Genomic DNA, 24,077 nt, shown 5'->3' on the forward strand with positions numbered 1-24,077 from the left:
TTTGCTCAGGAAGGTGTTTGGTGTGTCCTGGGCAGTGCTGGGGTGATGGCTGGGACAGCTGAAGTGATGATGCCTGCACACCCCTGTGGATGAAGCCAGGGTGTCCACAGAGGGGCTGCTGCCTGCCAGTCTGCTGCTGTCTTACTCCATCCTGGATCCTTTCCATGCATCTCTCCTGTAGAAACTTGAGTAATGATTTTACATTATAGATAAGACTTTTATATATGTATTTAAATAATTTGCTTGTTATTAGTTTGCATTGCAAAATTTTTTGCCCATGAGAGAAGAAAATAAGATGCCAAGACAATAAACAAAGTTTTTGTGGAGAGCACAGGGGAGAATTAATGCTTATGATTTATTTGAGTAGCTGTGCTTTGGAATTGCCTTCTCCTTCCTGCATATGAGTCACTCAATTGGTATGATGTCCTTCTCCAAAAATCTTGATGACTTTTGCTGTGTGGCAATAAAAGTTACAATACCTGTTAAAATAGTTAAAATATTTGGTTTTTTTCCATGCAGAATTTGGTGTTCATTTAGCAGAACTGACTGTGGATCCTCAGGGAGCTCTGGCCATCCGGCAGGTGAGTTTTCCTGGAGCTGCAGAAAGAATTTAGATGGAAATTTCCTTGGTTTTTAAAAGATTCTTCCATGTTTTCAGGTGAAAAATTGAAAGTAGCTTTTTGAGTCTTTCAACATTATTCTGGTGTTATACTTTAACATTTTTTGAAAATTTTTTTTTTACTTAAACCTGGTGCAGAGACAATACTGTACTGGAAATGGACGCAGCTTAGGAGGTGGGTGGTAGGCATCAACAAGCAGAAGTGTGGCTTCTCTTTGCAGAAACTTTTTCTGGAGGTGTTTTCCTCCTTGGAAAGGAAGTTTTGGTTCTGTATTTCTTCAGTTACTTTGTGATCTGAATCTTGTGCCTTTCTAGAGCTGCTGCCTTGGGTCAGTGCTGTGCAGGCCATTGCTGCTCAGTGGATACCCAGCAGTTCTTTTTACCACAGTAACTTTATGGTCCATTTCATGGATTTTTAGCATTTTTGGCAAGTCATGCTGCCCCTCTAAAAGAAGCATGATGGGACAGGAGGCTGAGCAAATGGGTCAGGGGTGATTCTTGCAGTGGTTCCAGGATATGTCCCTGATTCCTGACCTCTCTCCTGACACAGCTGGCGTCCGTTATTCTCAAACAGTATGTGGAAACTCACTGGTGCTCTCAGTCTGAAAAGTTTAGACCTCCAGAGACCACAGAAAGGGTAAGACTTGGTTTCACATTATCTGGTTTGAAACACTTTATTCATCAAGAATATGAATTCTTTAGACAGTTAAAGAAGTACCAGCACCCATGTGTATTTTGAGGATTAATGGCTTCAGTTAAGGTTTTTTGACATTTTGCACTTCAAAAATCTGTTTTCAGTTGCCTAAAACAGCACTGGGCTTGAGAAGCTTGGGCTGCTTCCTGTAGGGAAAGTTCAGTCACAAAGTTCAGGCTCCTGATACTCTCAGAACAAGACTAGAAGAAAAGCCTTTTCCTAAGTTTCACCAACACTGATTCTGGCAGTCTTTTTTTGGAGATTGGCTAAATCTTTTGTTATACATCTTGGGACTTATTTTCCCATGACAAATTTTAGTTTAAAGCTGCTGTGTTTCATTGAGAATCTGCTCAGCAGGGGTATTTAACAGCTAAGATGGCCAGACATTCCAGCCCTTTCCACTCTGACTGTTGACTGGAGTATCTTTCCTATCTAGAATATGATTCATCCCATCCAGAGATAATTACTTGAATTATGTCCCAGAAGTGGCTTTTGTTTTTTCCTGTCCCTTCAGGGCTGGGTGACTGTTCTTGTTTACTGAAATCTTCCAAAGTAAGCAAACATAGTCCCTGACACTGGAGCTGGGATTTATCTCAGCTAACTCTGGATATTTTCCATGTAGATCTGTGCATCCTGTGTAGTTGCAGCTGTGTGCTGTTTACTCTGTGCTTGTGTGGTGCTATGTGTGAGATGATGCTGTGTTAAAACACACCATGCATGACTGATAGGATTCCACCACCACGCCCTAATGGTTGCACTAGCAATCTGCAGCTTAGTCCTCTACCTATTAACCCACATACTTACAGGAAAACTGTCATCAAGCACAGTTGAAGCACAAGTAATCAAACTTGTCTGAACCATTCTCCCAGCCATAGTGCTGGTCATGCTCACCCTACCATCCTTCCAAATCCTCTACATAATAGACAAAATCAAGGAACCTGATCTAACCCTAAAAGCTGTTGGTCACCAATGCAGTTTTCCCTAGAAAATTACAGCGTGTAGTATGCGAGAGTGGTTTTGCCTCTTGGATGTTCATTTTGTAAAACCAGCATTGAATCAATATCAGGATGCAGCCATAGGTCTAGATATTTTAAAATTAGATTGTGCTGTGGATCTGTTCTGAATGCTGTTTCCTACAGGCAAAAGTGGCAATCAGGGAGCTGCTGCCCAGCGGGCTGCGCGAGTCCATCAGCAAAGTGCGCTCCAGCGTGGCCTACGCCGTGTCAGCCATCGCCCACTGGGACTGGCCCGAGGCCTGGCCCGAGCTCTTCAACCTGCTCATGGAGATGCTGGTCAGCGGTGATGTCAATGCAGTGCACGGAGCCATGAGGGTGCTCACAGGTCTGTGGGAGCCATGCCTGGGCAAGGCTGCTCTAGGGAGCTGTTCAGGCTTTTCCTTGTGCCAGTATTGTGTCATGTTTCATCCAAATTGAAGAAGTTGGAATTTTCTCCCTCTCTTCCCCTGGTGCCTGTTGCTGGCTGTGGAATTGTGCTCAGCAGGTGTCATGAGGGCTGGGGAAGGAGGTGCTGTGCTGCAGGTTAGAGCTCAGCAGGGACTTGGACTGTAACACCCTGTTTTCCAGATACCTGCAGTTTTTAGTTTTGTGATATTTTCTGCTTGCCTTTGAGGATTGCCTCAAGTAGATCAGATGACCCTAGTGGAGTGAAGTGCAGATCAGCATGTTTCAATTCACTTAATGTTTCCCAGTGGTTCTATTGTTGCTGTTCCCTAGAAACATTTCTTATAAGAAATCCAATAAACTGGATTTCTTATAAGAACTTCTCTTCTTTTTTTCCATTTTTTAGAATTTACCCGAGAAGTGACAGACATACAGATGCCACTTGTAGCTCCAGTTATTCTTCCAGAGATGTACAAAATTTTCACAATGGCAGAGGTATGATCTTCACAGTGAGGTTGGTATTGGTGGGAAATGAATTCTCATTGGTGGGAAATAATTCCCACTATTAAATTAGTGGGAATTATGTTTCTTGGAACAGAGAAACTTCAAATTTAATGGTTAAGTCATACTGCAGTATGAGTTAGACTTAAAGAATTTTCTTGATGATATGATAGTCGATGGCAGCTAATGTTTTAACAGAAGAGTTGAAGCCAATAATAAAATAAGAGAATAAAGCTAAAGCAAAAATAAAATACAATTAAAATACAATTAAAGGAAGTATCTTGTGTAAGAAGAATGTTGTGTTCCTGATGTTTAACTTCTGTCTAGGTGTATGGGATTCGCACGAGGTCACGTGCAGTGGAGATATTTACCACGTGTGCCCACATGATCTGTAACATGGAGGAGCTTGAAAAGGCAAGAATTTAACTTGACATACAAGATGCTTTGAATTCAAACTGAGTGAGGTTCTAAATAATTGTTAATATGGAAATTAAACACTAGGAAATTACATACTGTGTCAGCTGGAATTTGGGGGAAGAGGCTGTAATTTAATACATGTAAAGTAGCTGACTCCCTGCTTTACATGCATGCCTTGATAGTGGGACTTGGTTTCCATAATTAAGGTTAATTTATGGTTTGTCAACAGACATGCTTGTAAGAGCTCAGGAAAGGGGGGAATCAGCATGGGGAGGAGATGGAGTATCATCTCCTTGTTTATAAACCTGTAACTTAGCTTCCAGCCTTCAGCTGAGCCATGTCCAGTCAGCATGGGGAGGAGATGGAGTATCATCTCTTTGTTTATAAACCTGTAACTTAGCTTCTAGCCTTCAGCTGAGCCATGTCCAGTCAGCATGGGGAGGAGATGGAGTATCACCTCTTTGTTTATAAACCTGTAACTTAGCTTCCAGCCTTCAGCTGAGCCATGTCCCAGTCACCTGCCAGGCCTTGGGTAACGGGGGAGCCTTGGGCAAGGCTTTGGTTCCAAGCTCCTGGAGCTTCACCCCGTGCTTCAGGAGGTGCCTTGGCCTTGTGTTCCTGAAGGGGTGAGGGAAGCCAAACCCAGCCCAGTTTTGGAAGAATAGCTAAGAAACAAACACAGCAGTCAAGCAGCTTTAGACATGAGTCTGCTGTCTGGCTCTAACTGAGCACATCTGCATTGTAAAAGGCCTTTGACAAGTGGCTTTTCCAGCACTCCCAGACAAGAAATGGTTGTTTTTAACTTTTTGGGGTGTGAGGATAGGGAAGGATGACTCTCAATGTAGTGGCTATTCCCTCCCTGTTTGCGTAGGGAGCAGCCCAGTGCAGACTTTTGGAAAGTTCTGATAATTACATTGTATCTGTACTGCCATGACAAGGTTATTCATGCACTGTATCACACAGCTGATACCAGTATCTAAGAGATGGTAGTAACTCCCCACTCATTCTGGAGAAGGGCTGAAAGTGTCTTTTACATTGAATACTAAACCTTTTCTATTGAAATTTTACTTAAAAAATAAATAAAAATGGAATCTTTTTATAAATGGCATTTTCTAATTGATTTAAACATAGGACTTTGCTGTCCTGGCTATGTATTTATGAGGAATAATCTCAATAAAATTATTTTGGTCCTGTATTACTTGCTCTGCCAAGGACTGCTTATGGAGTGCTCTGACATCTGGAAAAATACTTGCTGCATTTTCCTAGGAAGAATCATCCTGTTAATCTTCAGGCCAGCTGTTGATACTCAGCTTGTTTGGTTTGGGGGATGGAGGCTCTGCAGGGAGATAAATGCCAGCTGCAGGGTTTGGGGTGATTGTGTGTGTGATGGAGCCACCCCAGGTTGGTTTTGAAGCCTGGGGGTGCTGGGGTGCAGGGCAGGATTCACTCATCAAATGAAATGGTGGGGTGAGCACTGCTCCTGGGGCTCTCCAGACTGGATTGTCTGGATCTCTCTTGAGACTTCAAAGTGATAAGTTGGATGTGTGTGTTTTGTGGGAGCCTGTGCTGTGGGGTTCTGAAGAGTGGGATTCAGCTGAGCTTAGTTCCTTACCTAAAGAGAGAGCCCAAGTGATGTCTGAAACAGCTTTCATGTGACTTTGCAATATTCTGAAGTTGTCATGAGTTTCTCTTCTATTTTGTACCAGAAAAGTGCATTTGCTGTTGCTTCTAGTGCTTTACCTGTCAGATGTGGGGGTTCTGTATCTGATAATCAGCTGTGCTTGCATTGTCTGTAACCAGGGTGCTGCCAAGGTCCTGATTTTTCCTGTGGTGCAGCAGTTCACAGAAGCCTTTGTCCAGGCCCTGCAGATGCCTGATGGACCAACATCGGACAGCGGGTTTAAGATGGAAGTTTTAAAGGTGAGTCACTCAGGGCTGCTTAAGTGGAGAAAGAATTGGATACCAACACACACTCAGATGTGCTGGGAAACAAACTCAAGTGGCACATCTCCCAGTATGCTCATGGTATGAACAGTGAAGGCTTTTGGCTCCCAGCACCATCAACAGTGAAACAAGTTGTTTGCCTGTACTGAAGGATACCTATGATGAGATCCATGAGGATCTGTCTCTAAAGTGATCCACAGGAATCTGGTCCACAGGACCATCTGTCTCTGTCATTTGCTGATCTAATATATCTTGGATATGCCTTGGACATCATAATCTGTAGTTAAACACCAATCTTTTCTAAAGGTGCTGTAGAATTCTGCTGCAGTGAAGTTGTAAAAGCTTATTAAGTGCAGGTGCTTTTCTGGAACTTGCCTGCTCTTTAATGCTAAATGATCTCTGGGAAAGAGAGATGGAAGGTCTTTGTACTGTGCTGCTTTCCTGTAGAAAGGAGATTGGATTGGAGAGCTCTGTGTGCATGGGGACAGGGGCCAGTGCAGAGCCCTGTAAGAGCTCACAAAGCACTGGAGCTGTGGGGAGTGCTGTCTGCAGCATGGGAGAGCAAAGAGCCAAAAGCATCAGTTGCAGGGTCAAATCCAAATCTTTCATTTCCCTGCCTGTGTGCTGGGGTGAGCAACACTCAGGTCAGTGTACAGGTTTCTGAGGCTGGGCACTGAGGCCCATTCAGTTCCATGAAGAAAGCAATAAGGAAGTTACTGAAGACAAGTGTCAAAAGTCCGGATGACCAGCTTTGTGCTGAAGTGTCGGCGATGGAGAGAGACGGGGAGACTGACTCGGTGGTCAGAATCCAATTTTATTGTGGGGTACAAATGCTTATATACCATTTCAGGGAGACTAGTAATGTGTGCTACAATGATTAGGTTAAAATCACATACACAAACCTATGCATGTAACAACATCTCTTGCTTGCAGAGTTTAATGGGATTTTCTTTTTCCAGTAAACCCGTTTGATTTCATCTTCCTGCAATCCAGGTCCAATCTTCAAAGTTCCGTTTGCTTTTGCCAAGGCATCCTGTTATCAAATCTCTTATGTTAACCAGGTCCAAAGTGCATCATCTGTCTTGTGTCCCCCAGCATTCCAACACTGAAGTAATGAAAATACCTGCTGGGAGGTGCTATTGTGTTACACAAAGCAGCAGCTCCTGAGCTCTGTTTTGTGGAACTTGTCTCAGTCCTGTTCAAGGCAGCAGTACCTGGTCTGGGCCTCCTCAGGGAGGGGCTGCATGTCTCGTGCTCTAGGAACAGCTGAGCTGTTCTTGCTGTGCAGCACTGCTGCAAAGCAGTTTGGGGAAGGATGTTGGCAGTTTCTGTTGAGAGAGTGTCTCTTGTGGGTTTTTTTTCCTTTCTGTTGCCTGTGCACTGGGATTCCTGGGGCAGTGATTTATAGGAACAGCAACATGAAAGGAGCACTGCAGGGTATCATCTCAATCTGAACAGGCTGCAGCTCAAGAATATTTGGATCCCTTACTCCAGATACTCACATTTGGATTGTTAATGAGCAGTGGTATTTTTCAGCCTCCTCAGAAAGCAGTTGTAACTGATGGCTTTGCTCTAAACCAGGCCAGGCCAGTTCTGTTCTCATTACATCCATGCATTCTGCAGCCTTTTCTGTTATTTAAGTAAGTGCTTGCTGGCATTGGGCTCTTTGCATGGGTATGTCAGCACTGGTCATCCCAGGAGGTTCTTGAACAATGTGACAGGCTGGGAAAGTCTCTGAGGAAATGTCTCCTTGTTGTTGCTCTGCTCCTCAGCTGTGTGAGGGGCTCTGCCTTTGGCCTCTGCAGGGGAGGTGCAGCACAAGAGGATTTGGATCTGAATACACTGCTGTGAGTTGGGTGGCATCGATGGCAGCAGAGAATCAGTGTGGAATTAAACAGGAAATTCAGGAGATCTGCTGCTGACAAGTGGTTTGTAGGAGGCTCTTTTTGAACAGATGAGTGTTCTGGCTGTTGACTTAAAGCAGTTCATGGTTTTGTAACTTAGGGTTTCTAAGCTAATGATAGCAATTTTCTGAGGAGAAAAGGATTCAGGTGAATTGCCTTCACTTCCAGAGAAGTGGATTTTATAGTCATTGTAATGTAGAAGTAAGAAACCTCGGGGGATTATTTAAACCAGCTCTACAGATGAGGTCATTACAGAAACCCCTTGAAAAGCTGATGCAATGGAAGAGGGAATTGAGACTTTTTTATAGCACATATTCAACCAGATGCAAACTCAATTCCATTTTCTTTTCCTTAATGAAGTGCTGTGTGGCAAATAATAGGAAGACTTTTTTTTCCCTTCCCTGTCACTTGAGAGCTTTGTACTCCAAGGTTCATGGAGTTCTTGATGGAAGTCAGAGGCAGTCCTGACCTAAACTGCTGTGCTGTCCATGTCAGAATGTTCTGCAGGACAGTGGCAGAAGCTTTAAGGAATGCTATTGCAGTGTGCACCTCTGCCTGATTCATGGGGACAGTTATCCTGGTTAGGGGAGTGAAAGGTTTGGATCACATCATGGGGAACCACTGATGGTTAATGTGTCCCAAGTCGTTCCCAGAATAGTTACAAGTTTTTAAGCAGTTATCAGCAGAAAATCAGGGCCTTTTATCCTTGGAGGGGATGGGAGGTTTGGCCACAACAAAAATACCAAGTGTAAAGACTAGAAGGAAATACCCATGGGGTAATTTATTGTTGTGTTTGATAGTTCAGCATGATTAAATTGTTGTCTGTAAGGATGAATGAGCTGCAACTGTAAAATTCTTGAATCCTAATTCCAGTGTTAAACATGCTACTATTGATTGTTTTGAGAGAAACAGTGATTAAACATGACGGGTGACAGATTTAAGGTAAATTTCACAATAATGGAGTACAAATTGGAATACAATGATGTACTTAGTGTGTGGTAATATATCAGGAACACCAAATAATCAACAATCAAAGCATCTTGCAGCCTCACTGTTGTGCTTTTTATTTGTGTTTAGAAGCTGTTCAACACCTGTGGGTCAGAGAAGTTATGCTTACATTTTTCCTGACACTGGAACAAATAACTAGGTAGAAAAAGTAATTAATCATAACCCCTTTGTTCTTGGATGGAAGATGAGGTGGGATCCGTGTCTTGGGATAAACTTCCCAATTTTATGAACAAGGTACTTCACCTGTTGCTTCTGAACTTTGACTGACAGTCAGCTTTAGCATGCTCTCTAGTGTGTATTTTAAGCTTTTTATCCAGAAATTTAGGGATTTCTTCTCTGTTTAAAGATGCAGACAAGGAAGAGAAGCAATAAAAGGCTTTGATAGAGTGACTTGAAGGAGCAGTGCTCTGAAGAGAGAAGGATAAGGGCTTTCTTGAAGGATTAATAGGTGGTGGAGCAATACATGGGGATTGGCAGAGGATCTGTGAAGCAGTTCTTTGAGTTCAGACAAGCAGTGGGAATTGGCAGAATGAGGGGCCAGGGGTTGAAATACAACATCTGACAGGAGAGTGCTCTGTTTTTTAATGACTTGCTGTGCAGGACTGTGGTGACCTTGCAAATGCAGCTTTCTATTGTTACAACTGCAGAGCCATGGAGGAGCTCCCTTAGCACTCCAAGCAGCTCTTCCTGTAGAGCTTGGAAACATTTACCTAGGGTTCATATGGAGTGGCATATGGAACAAGTCTGTTTGGATGCTCCTGTGGCCCTAGGCAGGGTGTTTGCAGCAGTCCTGAAGATCAGATTCACATCCTTTGCCAGAACCTGCATAATTTTTTTCCCCAGAGATTTCAGCATTGTTTTTCTGTAATGCTTCCTTCCAGCACCTGCCAGACTCATTCCCAAACCCACATAACTGGGTTATTTCTGATGCCTGCTCATCTCCAATACTGATATTAGATTGCTCTTGTTTTTCTAGAAGGTGAATTACTATTTTTTGGTTTCTATTAATGTACCCAGTGCTGCAAACAAACAAACTGCACAGAGTGGTTTGTATTGGGTAAGCACAAACAAACTGATACCTGTGTGTCTGGGAGCAGCCACCTCTCAGGCAGTTTGTGAGGAGCTGTTCTGTAGCAAGTGTAACACAGCTGGAGCTGTACCCCTGGGGAGGAGAGGGGGGAGTGAGAGCTCTCCTACTCCTGGAAGGTCCTAAAGGCTTTTGGCAAGCGTCAGTGGAAGGGCTCCCCTAAGTCAGGATGATCAGCTTCATCAAAGTCCAGGCACAATCCCCTGTGGAGCTGCTAAGCTGCTCCCAGAGCAGCCCCTGTGCTGGGCTGGCACAGCCAGAATGGGAAGGGAATTGATCTGGGTGGGGGTTTGCTTCTCCAGCTACTCCCTGGATGTGCAATGAATGTGTTGCTTGCATGAGTAGAGGTGTGGAAAATGGGCAGTAGTCTGGTTCTACATTACATTAGAGTTCTTTTTCTGGGACAAGACACTTCCAGGATAATTGTATCCAGACAGTGCTGCACAGTGATGTGCTTTGGATTTGAGTCATTGTCTTACCACTGCATTATTCATTCATGGCATTGTCTTCACTCCAGAGTGCCACATCTTGTGTTATCCCTTTGCTTCCCTGCCAGAGAGGAAACACCAAGAGGAGTGTGTGGTGAGTGTTTGAGCAAGAGAAGGGATTGTGTGGTCAGGAGTGAGAGGTGAACTCGGTGACAGGAAGCCTTTGGATGATCTCAGTTGTTAATGAAACAGCAGCCCGTGATTGGAGTGTGGTGATGGCTTTCCCAGTTTCACTTTTGACTGATATTCTTTTTGGTTCCAGGCTGTGACAGCACTTGTGAAAAACTACCCAAAGCACATGATTTCATCAATGCAGCAGATCCTGCCCATCGTCTGGAACACCCTTACAGAAAGTGCTGCTTTATATCCTTGGTAGTGAATGTGTTTACCTGGAACCAAATGAGACAAACTCAGTAATGACCTGACTGCTGGAGAACCACAATTCATGGAGTGCTCTGCCCTGCCAGACAAAACAGGATCTTTCTGTTACTTCTAAAGGCTCCATTAAGTTTCTTTTTGCTTAAAATGTATGCTGGTTGATGCATGTGCCCTGTAGAACTGCCACGAGCTCTGCATTGTTTCTGGTACTTTTTGGTAAAAATTGTCTTCTTAAAAAGGTGCTGGTGACAGTGTAAAGACTTTAGGAGAAGGAGAACCAGCTGTGCCCCTTGCTGCAGCAGAGCTAATGGCTGATTGCACTTGCTGCAGAAGCTGATTTGCCATTTGAATTTTCAGTCAGTGCTCACTGCACACCCAGCTGTGTCAGAGTGGTCTGTGGGTGCATTGCCCCAGTACTTGAAAATTGACAACTCAAATCTCTCCATATTGTTTTTTCATACCCCTGTTTAGATACAGTGGAAGGTGTCCCTGCCATAGGCAGGGGGATTGGAACTACATGGCCTTTAGGATCCCTTCCAACCCAAACTGTTCTGTTAATATATGAAAATACAAGGAGCTGTTTGTAGGATTTTGGATGGTGTGTTTCTCCCTCTCCTGCCCTGACTCCTACTACAGTCCTGTTGGTGTGGGCAAACAAAATGTTGGGGTTTTTTTTGCAAAAGGGGAGAGTCTTGTTCTTCCTTTCCTTGTGTTTGCTCTGGTACTTGTTGGATCTTCAGTTCACCATCTGCAAAGAAAACTCCTTCCTTTTTACCCCCAGGTTAGTTTTCTGTCATTTTCCAGGGCTGGTGCTTATGGAGAAGCTTGGTAGGTTGCAGACCCAACCTAAGGTAGGATATGGGAGCTTGGAGTGGTTCTTCACCCTTGGGCAGCAGTGAGGTGTTGAATTGGCTCACATCTCCTGGAAAGAATGAGTCCAGGGGGTTCTGTTCTTGCAAAGTTAACATAAATTAAGTTTTAGGTTACCTTGGTGAGTTTGATCTAAATTATTCAAATAATATGAAAGATGTGCTGAAATGGTGTGTGAGTGGTCTGTGGAAAGCGGTCTTTGAACTTTGGCAAAGCACAAGTCCAAGAGCTCCTGGGGTTGTTGTCTGTGTGTCCTGAAGCACAGGATTCTACACAAAATCAAAGGCTTTTTAAAGAACAAAACCTTCCCAAGTTATCAGCAATTTTAAGACAGGAACAGACTAATTCCAAAATAGATGATGTTCTTTAGAAAAAAGCATTTCCTTAACTCCATCCACTTATGTGAGAACAGAAGTAAATTACACAGAAGAGGTGGAGGATCCTGTGGATTCTGATGGTAAGAACTAGAACTTGCACTTCACTTCTGCTGTTTAAAGAGGAATGGAGTTACCTGAATATTGCTGTCAAAACAATGACTGACACACCATGGGAGATTGTGCTAAAGGTGCATTTACCATGTTAGAATGGTGTCCATCACTTCTTTGCAAATTACTTGTGATTGTGTTCAATGAAGGCACACAATTTAAGTTTTCTAATGGCTCAAGGAATGAGATTAGCAACAATTTTGAGTAAAAGTAGTGGAACAAAAGAAAATCAAATAGGTTTTAGGTTGAGCTTGATAAATTTTAATGAGGAGTGTGTGGTGGGAAGAGAGCAGAAAGTGATGAGGTCCGAAATCCTCCTGGGGCTGCTGCTGCACTTGCTAGTCCAGGAGAATGAATAAATATCTGCTCAGAGAAGCTAACAGTTTGTTATTTTCACATCCATTTGTACCTTTTTGTATGTTGGCATATTCTGTCATGTTCTTTTTTGTTTTTTCCACTTTGTTCAGGTGAAGTCCTGGGCTTTGAAAATCTGGTGTTCAGCATATTTGAATTTGTTCACGCCTTGTTGGAAAACAACAAATTTAAGAGCACAGTGAAGAAGGCTCTGCCAGACCTGATCTATTACATCCTGCTTTACATGCAGATCACAGAGGAGCAGGTGAGCATGTTTGTGTTCTGTAGGAAACAAAGGAAATGAGAGATTTAAACCAGCAAATGGCCTGGGAAGTGTTTCAGTGTGTGGAGCTGCTGTAATCCAAGAGGCTGTTCCATCACTTTGCTGTAGCAGCACTTAGAGGTTCCAGAATGGTACAAGGTGGACAGTAAATCACAGATCACAGAAGGGTTTGGGTCAGAAGAGACTTTAAAGCCCATCCTGTTCCACCCCCTGCCCTGGGCAGGGACACCTTCCACTATCCCAGGTTGCTCCAAGCCCCATCCAGCCTGGCCTTGGACACTTTCAGTGATGGGGCATTCACAACTTCTCTGGGCAACATACCCAGTGTCTCAGCACCCCCTTAGTAAGGAATTTCTACTGTAATCTAAACCTGCCATCTTGCCCTTATCCTGGGGCTCTGGTAAAAGGGCTTTATTTTTAAGGCAATTACAAGGTCCTCCAGGAATCTTCTCCAGGCTGAGCAACCTCAGCTCTTTCAGGCTTTCTTCCTTCATTCTTCCATGTGCTGTGGAAATGAGGATTTTCATGCTGAAAGGAATAAACAGCTTTCTGTGAGAGCCAAAATATTGTGCTAGTCGAGTGAAATAATTTGTACTGAAATTCTGCATAGCTCCTGGCCTCTCAAGTGTCACAACCATCATCTTTTAGTTTAGGTAGACATGCATAAAAACAAGCACTCTGTTAAAAGATTTATCTGCTTCTCCCATTCCTCATCTAAAAATAAAGCTGGTAGCATTGATTCCTGGTCAGTCATTGGTTCTGTCAAACTCTGATCTCAAACGAGGGGCAGAAGAGCAAGATGAGCTCAGAACAAAGAAAGTTTCTTCTTTTCAAAGGTTTCTCCAATGGAATAGAAGAAAAATCAGTTGAGGATGAAGACTTCTTATGGCAGAGAAAAATTCTGAAAGTAGTTTTCCAGAACAGGTTGCAGGGAACAGAAAAGCTGCCTTTCATGGATGGTGTCCTGAATTCTCAGCTGTCTTGTCCTTTTTGTCTCCTCTAGATTAAGGTTTGGACTGCCAATCCACAGCAGTTTGTGGAGGATGAAGATGATGATACATTTTCCTACACAGTGAGAATTGCTGCTCAGGATCTCCTGCTGGTATGAAAGATATTCCACATTTAGATACTGCAGTAGTAATAACAAATATCAAACCTGCCCTCAGGAGGGGCATTTAGAGAAAAGGCCAACTTCTAACAGTCCATACAAATGAGTGTTACCGTTTCCTTGTGCACAGGCTGTGGCTGCTGATTTCCAGAATGAGAGTGCAACTGCTCTGGCTGCAGCAGCTACGAGGCATTTACAGGAAGCTGAGCAGGCTAAAAACAGCGGTGCTGAGCACTGGTGAGGCCCTGGGGCGGGGAGGGGACGGCCCTGGGGCGGGGAGGGGACGGCCCTGGGGCGGGGAGGGGATGGCACCGGGGTGGGGAGGGGAAGGGACAGCGCTGGGGCGGGGAGGGGATGGCGCTGGGATGGGTTCCCAGCTCATCTGCAGCACTGGGTGCACCATGATTTAATCACATTCCAATTGTGAAAATGCGACTGAGGGGCAAGGATGGAGCTGGAAAGCTCTGATTAGAAGAAAAAATAAAGTATAGCAGTTCTTGAGCCAGATGGTGAAATCTTCATGGGGAGTACTTTGGGCAGTTCCTAGCACAAGTCATCTGTGCCAAGGCTCCCTCCCTTCAGAGCTTGATGTTCCTTAAAACATCTCATGGGAAATGATAATTACTTATAGAAAATCAGAAGAGAAATTTGCAATACTTCAAGCTCAGTTAATTGGGATAAAATTTTCAGAGAGATAGATATGTATATATATAGATATATAGATATATAATATATTTTTAACATATATATGTTAAAAATATATAAAATAATATGTAATATGTTAAAAGTATATAAAACATATATTTAATATATATGTGTAAATATATATATAATTTTCAGGAATATATATATTAAAATATATATATGTTAATTTTTTTTTTTTTTTACTTGATGTCGAGTAGTGCTGTATGCAGATGTATGTGTTCAATTTTAGAACTTCAGAGTTGCAGTTTTTAATGCTATTTGGGGATAGAAGAAGAAAACTCCACTGCAGGAGTACCTGGCTGCTGTTCCACAGTGATTCTCTCCTGGTTTTACAGGGCATTGGTTCAGTGTTTGTGTTTATTTTGAATATTAGTGTCAGAGGAGCCCCTCTGATAATGAGCAGCAATGGAATGGCTGCAAAATCAGACATTAGGTTCCCATCTGCCTCAGTTGTGAGAAGTTGTAAAGTAGGTTCTTGGCTTCACAAATAAAACCAAGGAGAAGTGTATTTGCACAGAGTTCTATATCATCATAATTAACAAAATGTTAATGCAAACTTAGATGTTCTTAAACCTTTAATGTACTGGGTATCCCAGTGCTTCTGCACATAAATTATGAAGGCATGGCTGCAACACAAGCTTTCATGAAAGAGGTTCTTTTTTATTATGAGAACAAAATTGGTACAAGTAACAACTATTCCACCAATATTTTAGGAAGTGACTGAGAATGCTGCCCATCCTGAGGGAGTTTCCAAGCCCCCATCTTCCAGTTTGTGAATGTTAATCTCTTTAAGGGCTTTTTTAAATTCTCTTTCGGAATCAAGGAAATAGTTGTCATAGCTTAGACCACAAAATTACTTGTGACTTCACTTCAGAATATGTATTTATTTCTTGAGTGATGACAGAGGAAAAGTCTTAAGGCATCTGAACTATTTTGCAGGTGGAAAATACATGAAGCCTGTATGCTGGCCCTGGGCTCAGTCAAGTCTATAATTACAGACAGTGTGAAGAATGGGAGAATACACTTTGATATGCATGGCTTCCTGACAAATGTGGTCCTGGCAGACCTCAACCTTTCAGGTATGTGGGACCCTGCATCCCTGGGAGTAGCTGCTGGGTGCCTCTCACTGAGAGTCTCTGATGGATCAGTCAGGTTGATGTGTGCATGAGGGATTGGGAAATGCACTTGTGCACCTTGCTCACGTGAAAAAAAGAAATCTTGTGAGTTCCCACGTGCTCCCAGTTCTACTCTAAGTCCTTTATATGTGGGACTGTGCTTTCAGCTGGATCTCATTGTTGGCTGGATGCATGAGCCTGTAGGGCTGGAGGAGCTGGGTGGAAATAGCTGTTCTGATGTCTTGTGTCTGTTCCTGGGAAAGGCACCAGCACTGTTTAACCGCCTTCAGAATTCCTGCTGCACCATGTCATCCCATTTGTTTTGTGCTGAGGCTGACACTAGTTGTAGCACATGAATTCAAATAATGCTCCTGGCTAAATGGTATTCTGTTATTGAGAACTCAGCAGGATTTTGCTCTCTGTGTTATCTTACATCAATGTGCAAGAAAATCAGAGGAATTGTTGAAAGTCAGACCTCAAAAGTCCTTGCAAATTAAAATTTTAGAAGTTTAAGGCATTAATGTGAGCAGCATTGATGAGTCCACATTGATTTGTCAGGGTAGAAAAAACTGATTCCTGGGTTCCTTTTTCATCAAAGAAACACTTATTTAGCCCCTTACAAAGAAGGATCTTTTCTTTTCTTTGTGTTAATGTTGGGTGAAGAACTAGTGTGCAAAGTGTGCAATGCATGTAAGAAACCAACCTCAGCAATTTACATATATTTACATTCATTTACATGTGTGGCACTGGGTTGTAAATGAGCTGCTGTGCTCTAGAAGGGCTCCCACAGTCAGTGTGTTGATGGCTCTCCAAGGATATCCATTTAATGGTCAGTAATGGTACAGACAAAGAAATGTTGTGTTTTATGATACTGACTTAAAAAACAAAGCTCTTCTCTTGCTGTACATCTTGCACAGAGTGTTTTATGTCCTCATCTTAAAATTAGTACTTGCAGGAGCATAAATAATGGCAGTAAAGATGCTGAGGAACAGAGAGCATCATCACTTTGAGGCCAGCCTAGATAGGTAAGGAGATTATAGTCTGAAAAGGCAGCAGGAATAAGTGTGATAAAGATATATCATACCTTAGTGAGTGCAAGCAGGTGAGTGGATGATGAATGTCCACTGCTTCTGTGGTGCTGGTGAACCACAGAATTCCATTCTGTAACTGCAGGGTGATGGCTGCAGACTGGTAATGTAATCTGTGAAAGGTCCCTGGGTATGAGCTCTGTTATTGCAATGCTTCTCCCCAAGATGCTGCTTTCTTCAGCTGGGGACAGAATATTGACCTGAATAAATGGGAATTGGTGGCAAAGCCTCTGTTCTCTTCCTTTGCTTTTATTCAGTGATGAACAAATTCAAGTGTAAATAGTTGAAGGGAGGAGGTTTTTTAATAAATGAGGAATTACTCTTTGAAATAACTAAGAAAATAAACCAGATTCTGCCCATGAACAAAAATTCTTTGCATGCCTGCACACTTGTATTGTGTGTCACATTTCAGTGTTTTCCTATTGGGATGACAAGATTTTAAATAATGGATGGAAGCAGCTGTGATTTTAAACTCACAAAGTTTATTCTGAAACAACAGAGGTATTTTGTTTTGCTGCAGTGTCTCCTTTCCTCCTGGGCCGGGCCCTGTGGGCCGCCAGCCGTTTCACCGTGGCCATGTCACCAGAGCTCATCCAGCAGTTCCTGCAAGCCACTGTCAGTGGACTGCATGAAACCCAGCCCCCCTCTGTCAGGATCTCTGCAGTCAGAGCCATCTGGGGGTAAGCAAACCCTGGGACAGGGATGTAAATCACACTGATAAACTGGTTTCTTAAAGTGGCATTTCTGTCTGGGCTGTGGGAGGTTTTGCTTTGAATGAAATAGATGTCAGCTTAAAAAGTGTATGCAAACAGGTTCAAAATAGAATAACTCTAATAAAGAATGTGGAATTAAGATTCAAGGTTGGCTACAGTAAAGTGTTGTGATGGATATGGTCACAGGGAGGAGCAGCACTAGGTAGTGTTGGAAAGCACAGGGATGAAACCCAGATTATTCTGTTTGGCCATAAAGGTGACTGACATCATCCAGGCCTATGGAGCCAATCACAGCAATAAGGAGTGTTTGGGGTTTGATTTTCTTACCCATTTTTGTCAGAAGGAAGGTCTGCTCTACTTGATGAACATTAGTGTAAAATCAAAAAAATAGTCACAAAAAAATCTGCTAAAACCTAACTGTTCACCACTTCAAAACAGAGCACCTTGTCTTATTTGCACTGAAATGTTAATGAATAAATAAAGTCAGAGATTTATGACTTAGTTATTCCTGAAATTGCTTTATCACACCCCAGCTCACTTGTAGAACATTGTAACAAAACACTTTGTAAGCAGTGTCTGTCCTGGCCTTTTTTCCTTTTCTCCATCAATGGGCAGTTCTTAGGAGAGATCTGTCACTGAGGGGCAGTAGAAGCTTCTAACATCACTCAGCTCAGCTCTGCTTTGTGTGCAATGTGGAGGGAAGATTTCTGGTGAGAGCTTTCCTCCTTCCTGCTGAGCTGCTGGGAGGTCAAGCAGTAGTCACTGAAGGAGAGAAGTCCTAGAGGAGTGAACTTAAGGAATAAGAATGGACAGGATGGAAGAACCCCTTATGTATTATCCAGAATGGAATATATTTAAGTTACTTCAATAAATTAGGAATGTATTTTTGTATCACAAATTTCTTGTCTAGCTACTGTGACCAGCTGAAGATCTCTGAGAGCACCCACGTGTTGCAGCCTTTCCTTCCCAGCATTCTGGATGGCCTGATCCACTTGGCAACTCAGTTCAGCTCCGAGGTGCTGAACCTGGTGATGGAGACACTGTGCATCGTGTGCACGGTGGATGCAGCTTTCACAGCCAGCATGGAGAACAAGATCTGCCCCTTCACCATTGCAATATTCCTCAAGTACAGTAACGGTATGCATTCCACCTACATCCCAAAGCACACTTGGTTTTGCTGTTCAATCCTGCAGCTGAAAACTTAATCAGTGGTCATTGAATGAACACTGATTCCTGTGGTAGAGGGGAAACTTGCTGCCTTGCCCAGCCAAAATCGTGGTGGCAAAGACTGAGATGTGTGTGTGTGTTTTAGTAAATGATGCTTTCTCTCTCCAGATCCTGTTGTTGCTTCTCTTGCCCAGGATATTTTTAAGGAGCTAGCTCAAATAGAAGCCTGCCAGGGTCCAATGCAGATGAGGCTGATCCCAACCCTTGTCAGCATCATGCAGGCCCCAGCTGACAAGATCCCAGCAGGGCTGTGTGCAGTAAGTGCTTCTTACATGCTGGGGCATGGCCTGGGCTGGAGATGTTCCTGTTCTGTAACACCTGGGGTGGCTGCTCTGCAAAGGGCAGAAAGGCTGCTGTGGGCATGCTTTGGAGCAGTGGCCTCAGTCACTGGGGAAGGTTTCTCTGTGGAGGAAGCAAACTGCAGGTGCAGGAAGATGCTTCCAAAAGTTTGCTTTAAACTGCTCCTCTGGCCTTCTTCCAGTCTCCACACTCTCAATCATCCCCAGTCATTTTGCTGTGACATTGCCATCTTTCAGCAGGAACAGCCTCTTCTCCCAGCAGACTACACAACTTTTCCTTGCATTTCTTCCTAAGGCTTTTTCTGATTTATGCATCACATATGTATGAATTTGAGATAAATTATACAGGTGCCTTAATAAAAGATGGAGCATTGACTGTGTAGAATGGTTGTATGGAATTAAATCCATAAACATCCGTATCAATATGCATATAATCTCTTAATTGGTGTGACTGTAATAATTGCTTATGGGTAATTAAGATAAATTTAAATCAATATAATCAAAATGGAACAAGTCAGCTAGAGCAGTTCTCTGGCTGTTCTGATTAGCATGCATCTGTTTGCCCTGTTTGAGTGGTGACACTGCTCTTGATGTGGGCACTGTCTTGGGAACTTCTGCAGCTCACAGCAGTGATGCTTGGGTGTGTGACTCCAGGGTCCTTGCATTTAAAAATGATTCTAGACTGTGAGTTCAGGGTGTGATTGCAGCAGTGGCCACATCCCTGCAGTTCACACCTTTGATGTTTGCAGCAGGGGTGGGTAGTGCTAACTTCAAGTTCTGTGGCTGCTGCTGTGACAGTTTGTGCTTTCCTTTCAGACCTCTATTGATATACTGACCACAGTTGTGAGGAATACAAAGCCCCCTCTGTCCCAGCTCCTCATCTGCCAGGCATTCCCTGCAGTGGCACAGTGCAGCCTGAACACAGATGACAATGCTACTATGCAGGTACTGCTGTGGGGAGGGGGAGGCTGGGGACACTTGGGGAGGGGGAGGATTGCAGGGCTGTATCAGCAGCCCCTCAGAGCCTCTGCCACCTCCAGTTTACCATGAAAGTCCTGTTGTTCAGGGCCTGCAGTGACTTCTCCTGATTATTCCTGAATGTGGAGAATTACAGTGAGAAAGGCAGCAGCCTGGATATTTTTTCTATTTTAGTGCACTGAACCATGTTAAAAAAACCTACCAACCAAAGCCCAACAACACACAAAAAAAAAGCCAAAACCAAACAACCAAGCAAATTGTAATGCTTTTCTGCCCCCATAACATTTATCACACCTGGTAATGGCAGGGGCTCTCTTCAGGAGCAATCACAGGCACAGGACAGCAAAAACCCTCCTAGCCCTCCTACTCTAGCAGCTTTCTGTACTCATTTATGAGGGAAGGGGAAAGCAAACTTCTTTTTGATTGAGCCAGGTATGGGATGGAGGGAAAGCAGGGAATCATCTCCAGCATCAGCACTGCCTGAGCTGTGCTTGCAGGCTTGGCTATGGCCTGATGTCTTTGGAGTATTTGGCAAGAAGGAAAAAGCATCAGAGGCTAGAAGTGCAGGAAGCCTTTTCATTCCAGCTCCTAACTGGCATATGAATAACAAGGGTGGTTTCATTCCTTATGTAAGGAGTTCCATAGTGGCAGCTACGCTTTGCCATGTGAATACAGACCGTGGCAATGTGGTCTTTGCCTAAACAACAAATCAGTAAAAATAGGTGAGAGACCAGCAGGAAGAAATTGTAGACCTGCACATTGGTTGCTTTGCTGGATCTTTGTGCTTAGAAGAATTCAAAAGGACTGCAGCTTAGCTGCTGAGTTGGATTTTGTTCATGTCACGCTTCTCTGTCTTCACCTCTCACTTGTTAAAAACTCTTTGAATTTCTTCAGATACCAAGATGGTCACAAAACTGCAGCTACTTGAGGTTGTTGTTGTATTTATTGTTGTATTTTTTAGTTATCTTGATTGCTGCTGATTGGGCAGTGAGGAGTAGTGTATGTGTTAATAAGCTGGAGTCTGTAGAACTCACCTGTAAATCTTTCACAGGTGTCACCAGTTTTCCCCTTGTTTTCATCATGGTTCAGGGAGGTTCTGGGATGGTGAAGGGCATGTCTCCCCTTCTTGCCCATATTGAATGCAGGGTGACCCCAATGTCTGGGAATGACTCCATGATTCAAAAGGCTGAACAATTGCTTTATTAAAATGATACTGTATTATATTAATACTATATTATAATTATACTAAAGAGATACTAAAAAGATACTACACAAAAGACACTAAAGAATACTAAAGAAAAACCCGTGACTGTCTGAGACAGCCAGGACACAGCTTTGACCCAATTGGCCAAGGAAACAAAACAATCCTCAGCAGAATCCAATTGACAAATCCCTTCAGGTAAACAATCTTCCTAACACATTCCACAGGTACAAAAACAACAGGAGCAGCAAGTAGAAATAAGAATTGCTTTCTCTTCTTCTCTCTTTACTTCTCCAGGAAAAATCCTGGGGGAGAGAGAGTTATGTTCCAAGAGTGTGTGAATGCCACATGCCCACTCCCTTATGTAGGAGCATCAGGGGTAGGACGGTCAGGATGGATGGAGATGAGAGATCTCTGAGGCCAGGGCTTGGAACTTGGGGGTTATTGCAAAGGGCCTGGGTGCAGGGCCCTGCTGGGAGCTGCCAGCCACAGCTGGAGCAGGACTGAGAGAAGAGAGGGGGAGAGAGGATGAGAGGGTAAGAGAGTAAGGGAGTAAAAAGGTAAGAGAGTAAAAGGGTAAGAGAGTGAGGTTCCCATTACAATACCATAAATCTTCTTCTGTGTTGAATATTCTGATTCTCACTAACCAATCTAGTACAAGATACAAATCCTATAGCATTTCCATACAGCCTATCAGAATCATTACATTACTATACTGTGTTACATTTTAAACCCTATAAACTCCTCTTTGGGCCCCTTCTGCCAAGCTGTAGGGTCTGCTCTGCCCCTTGGGCCTGTCTGCAAGCAGAGGGTGTTGTTCTATCAAAAGGGGATCACCTTCAGCTGGCCACACCATTGTTTTCCAGTTGTTCAGTAACTGAGGGATCTCAAAGCTTGCTTTCATTTCAATCTCACTTACAGTTTCTATATTCTCAAAATCTTTTGCCAGGCAATCATATTTATAAGGCTTTCCTGTTTCACCTTCCCCGACACCCTGCCCATTCTTGTCCCTAGAACGGCGGCGAGTGCCTGCGCGCGTACGTGTCGGTGGCGCTGGAGCAGATCGCGCAGTGGCACGACGAGCAGGGCCACAACGGGCTCTGGTACGTCATGCAGGTGGTGAGCCAGCTCCTGGACCCGCGGACCTCGGAGTTCACCGCTGCCTTTGTGGGCAGACTGGTCTCCACTTTAATTTCAAAAGCCGGCAGTGAGCTGGGAGAGAATCTGGACCAGATCCTGAGAGCCATCCTGAGTAAAATGCAGCAAGCAGAGACGCTTAGTGTGATGCAGGTGAGCAGGTTTGGCACCCAGTAGAGTGAGGAGAAGCACCAGGAGAAGAAACTCATCATTTTCTTTCATTTCATGCCTGTTTATTTACGGCTCATGCAATTGGTGGGTCTGTGTATCCTGTTGAAATAGTCAGGAAAATGCCTACTCTGATCAGAGAATAATGGAACTTCCTGAGTTAGAAGGGACCCAAAAGAATCATTAAGTCCAGCTCCTGGCCCTGCATAGGACACCTCAACAATCTCACTCTGTCCTAACACTCCTTGAGCTCTGGCAGCCTTGGGGGTGTGATCATTCCCTGGGGTGTCTGTTCAGTGCCTGACCACTCTCTGGGAGAAGAAACTTTTCCTGATACCCAACCTGACCCTCCTGTGACACAGCTCCACGCTCTTCCTCAGGTCCAAAATTTTTTTGTCAGGTTACGTGGTAAGCAAGGTTCTCCTGGATAAGCTGTAATGTACCTTCAGTAGTCCCTCATGCCCTTGTACTTGCAAGCCCTCTTTGGAGGGGTAGGAGTTGCCTCAGTAGGGACGTTATGGCAAAGGCAGCATGTGTTTTTGAGTGGATTTGTTCTGTATTCCATGGATAGATGCCTGGGACTTGAGACAAGATGAGCTTTTGGTGGATGGGAGACATAGTTGGCCTGAGTGAGCCCACTAAAGAGCATCACCATCTCTTCTAGCCTTGACCTACTTGTAGTGACACAGTTTTCTGGAGTGATTTTTTTCCCAGTGGTCTTCATTCTCTCTCCTGTCTTTTTTTGTCTGTGCCCTCAATGTAAAACAGCTCATGCTGACTGCCCTGGTTCCTTGGTAGCAGCTGGGGGAAGACATTTTGCTGGCACTGCTGAGCAAGATCCCATCTCTGCCCCCAGTGCAGCACTCAGCTGAGCTTCACTCTGCTCTAACAATTTTATCTTATTTATCTGATTTTTGAATATACATTTTTCAAGCCAGCCTGTGGTACCACAATTGCCATTTCAATGTCAGCAGATCTCACCTGCTTTAGGATTTTTTACCCCTGGATATACTGATGATAATTGTTTGGAATCACTCTCACTTCGTTTGGTTTTGGATTTAAAGGATACAGAAGTTTAAATCTGAAGCAGTTCCCTGCAGCCCTTGTAGCCAAGCATTTTGCAGTGCTGGATCTCTTCCCTGTGTTAGCTTGGAAGATGGTCCTCTGGAGATGGCAGCTTTTTCCTGAGGAGGGCTACAGAGATGCCTCAGGCTGGGAGGCTGACATTTAGACATACACAGCAAGTGAGTTCTGCCCTGGTCTTTAGGAGTCAAAAACTGCATGTTGTAATGAAACCTTTTCAAAAGTTGTAGTTCTTTCCCTGAAATCATGTTCAAAATGCATTCAGAATTGGGAAGGTGCTGCTGAGTGATGATGTGCTGGTGTTTATTTCCTGCATTTGGAGCACAGTGTTTTGCAGCTGGTTGTACTTTCTCTTTCTCCTGGGTTTGGTAAGCACAGCCTTCACTCCTGCAGGGAGCTTCAGCTTCACTCCAGCTCCTTCAATATTTGATAAAACATTTCCAGCTATTAAATTATGTACAACTAACATTGCCTTTCTCCTCCTGCAGTCCCTGATCATGGTGTTTGCTCACTTGGTTCACTCACAACTGGAGCCCCTCCTGGAATTCCTGTGCAGCCTGCCTGGCCCCACTGGCAAGCCTGCCTTGGAGTTTGTGATGGCCGAGTGGATGAGCAGGCAGCACCTCTTCTATGGGCAGTATGAAGGCAAAGTCAGGTGGGAGGCACAGATCTTCCTGTTAGCTGCCCTTATCCTCTGCCTCTGAGTGCTGGGTGCAGGGAAGGGGAGCTGGCCCAGGTGGGAGCAGTGGGTGCCAGCATTGGGCAGAACTCCCTGCACTGTCAGCTGTGCTCAGGAGAGCTGTGCTAACTGGAGCAAGCTCTG

General features: G+C 43.9%; 1 protein-coding gene across 1 annotated transcript in view; it reads left to right on the plus strand.

The window, feature by feature from the left end:
* IPO9 (importin 9) overlaps positions 1-24,077 on the plus strand; it is a 41,310-nt gene that overhangs the window by 9,771 nt on the left and 7,462 nt on the right. Inside the window, exons 2-19 of the mRNA XM_054648916.2 lie at positions 520-581; positions 1,170-1,256; positions 2,453-2,654; positions 3,120-3,208; positions 3,542-3,628; positions 5,432-5,551; positions 10,325-10,425; positions 11,709-11,767; positions 12,263-12,414; positions 13,436-13,534; positions 13,671-13,777; positions 15,185-15,324; positions 16,969-17,128; positions 18,072-18,298; positions 18,497-18,645; positions 19,504-19,632; positions 21,881-22,156; positions 23,743-23,909. Of these exons, the coding sequence (XP_054504891.1) occupies positions 520-581; positions 1,170-1,256; positions 2,453-2,654; positions 3,120-3,208; positions 3,542-3,628; positions 5,432-5,551; positions 10,325-10,425; positions 11,709-11,767; positions 12,263-12,414; positions 13,436-13,534; positions 13,671-13,777; positions 15,185-15,324; positions 16,969-17,128; positions 18,072-18,298; positions 18,497-18,645; positions 19,504-19,632; positions 21,881-22,156; positions 23,743-23,909 (2,413 nt within the window). The remainder of the gene's footprint in view (positions 1-519; positions 582-1,169; positions 1,257-2,452; positions 2,655-3,119; positions 3,209-3,541; positions 3,629-5,431; positions 5,552-10,324; positions 10,426-11,708; positions 11,768-12,262; positions 12,415-13,435; positions 13,535-13,670; positions 13,778-15,184; positions 15,325-16,968; positions 17,129-18,071; positions 18,299-18,496; positions 18,646-19,503; positions 19,633-21,880; positions 22,157-23,742; positions 23,910-24,077) is intronic.

This window comes from Agelaius phoeniceus, chromosome 25 (assembly GCF_051311805.1).
Source record: "Agelaius phoeniceus isolate bAgePho1 chromosome 25, bAgePho1.hap1, whole genome shotgun sequence".
NCBI classification, from domain to species: Eukaryota; Metazoa; Chordata; class Aves; order Passeriformes; family Icteridae; genus Agelaius; species Agelaius phoeniceus.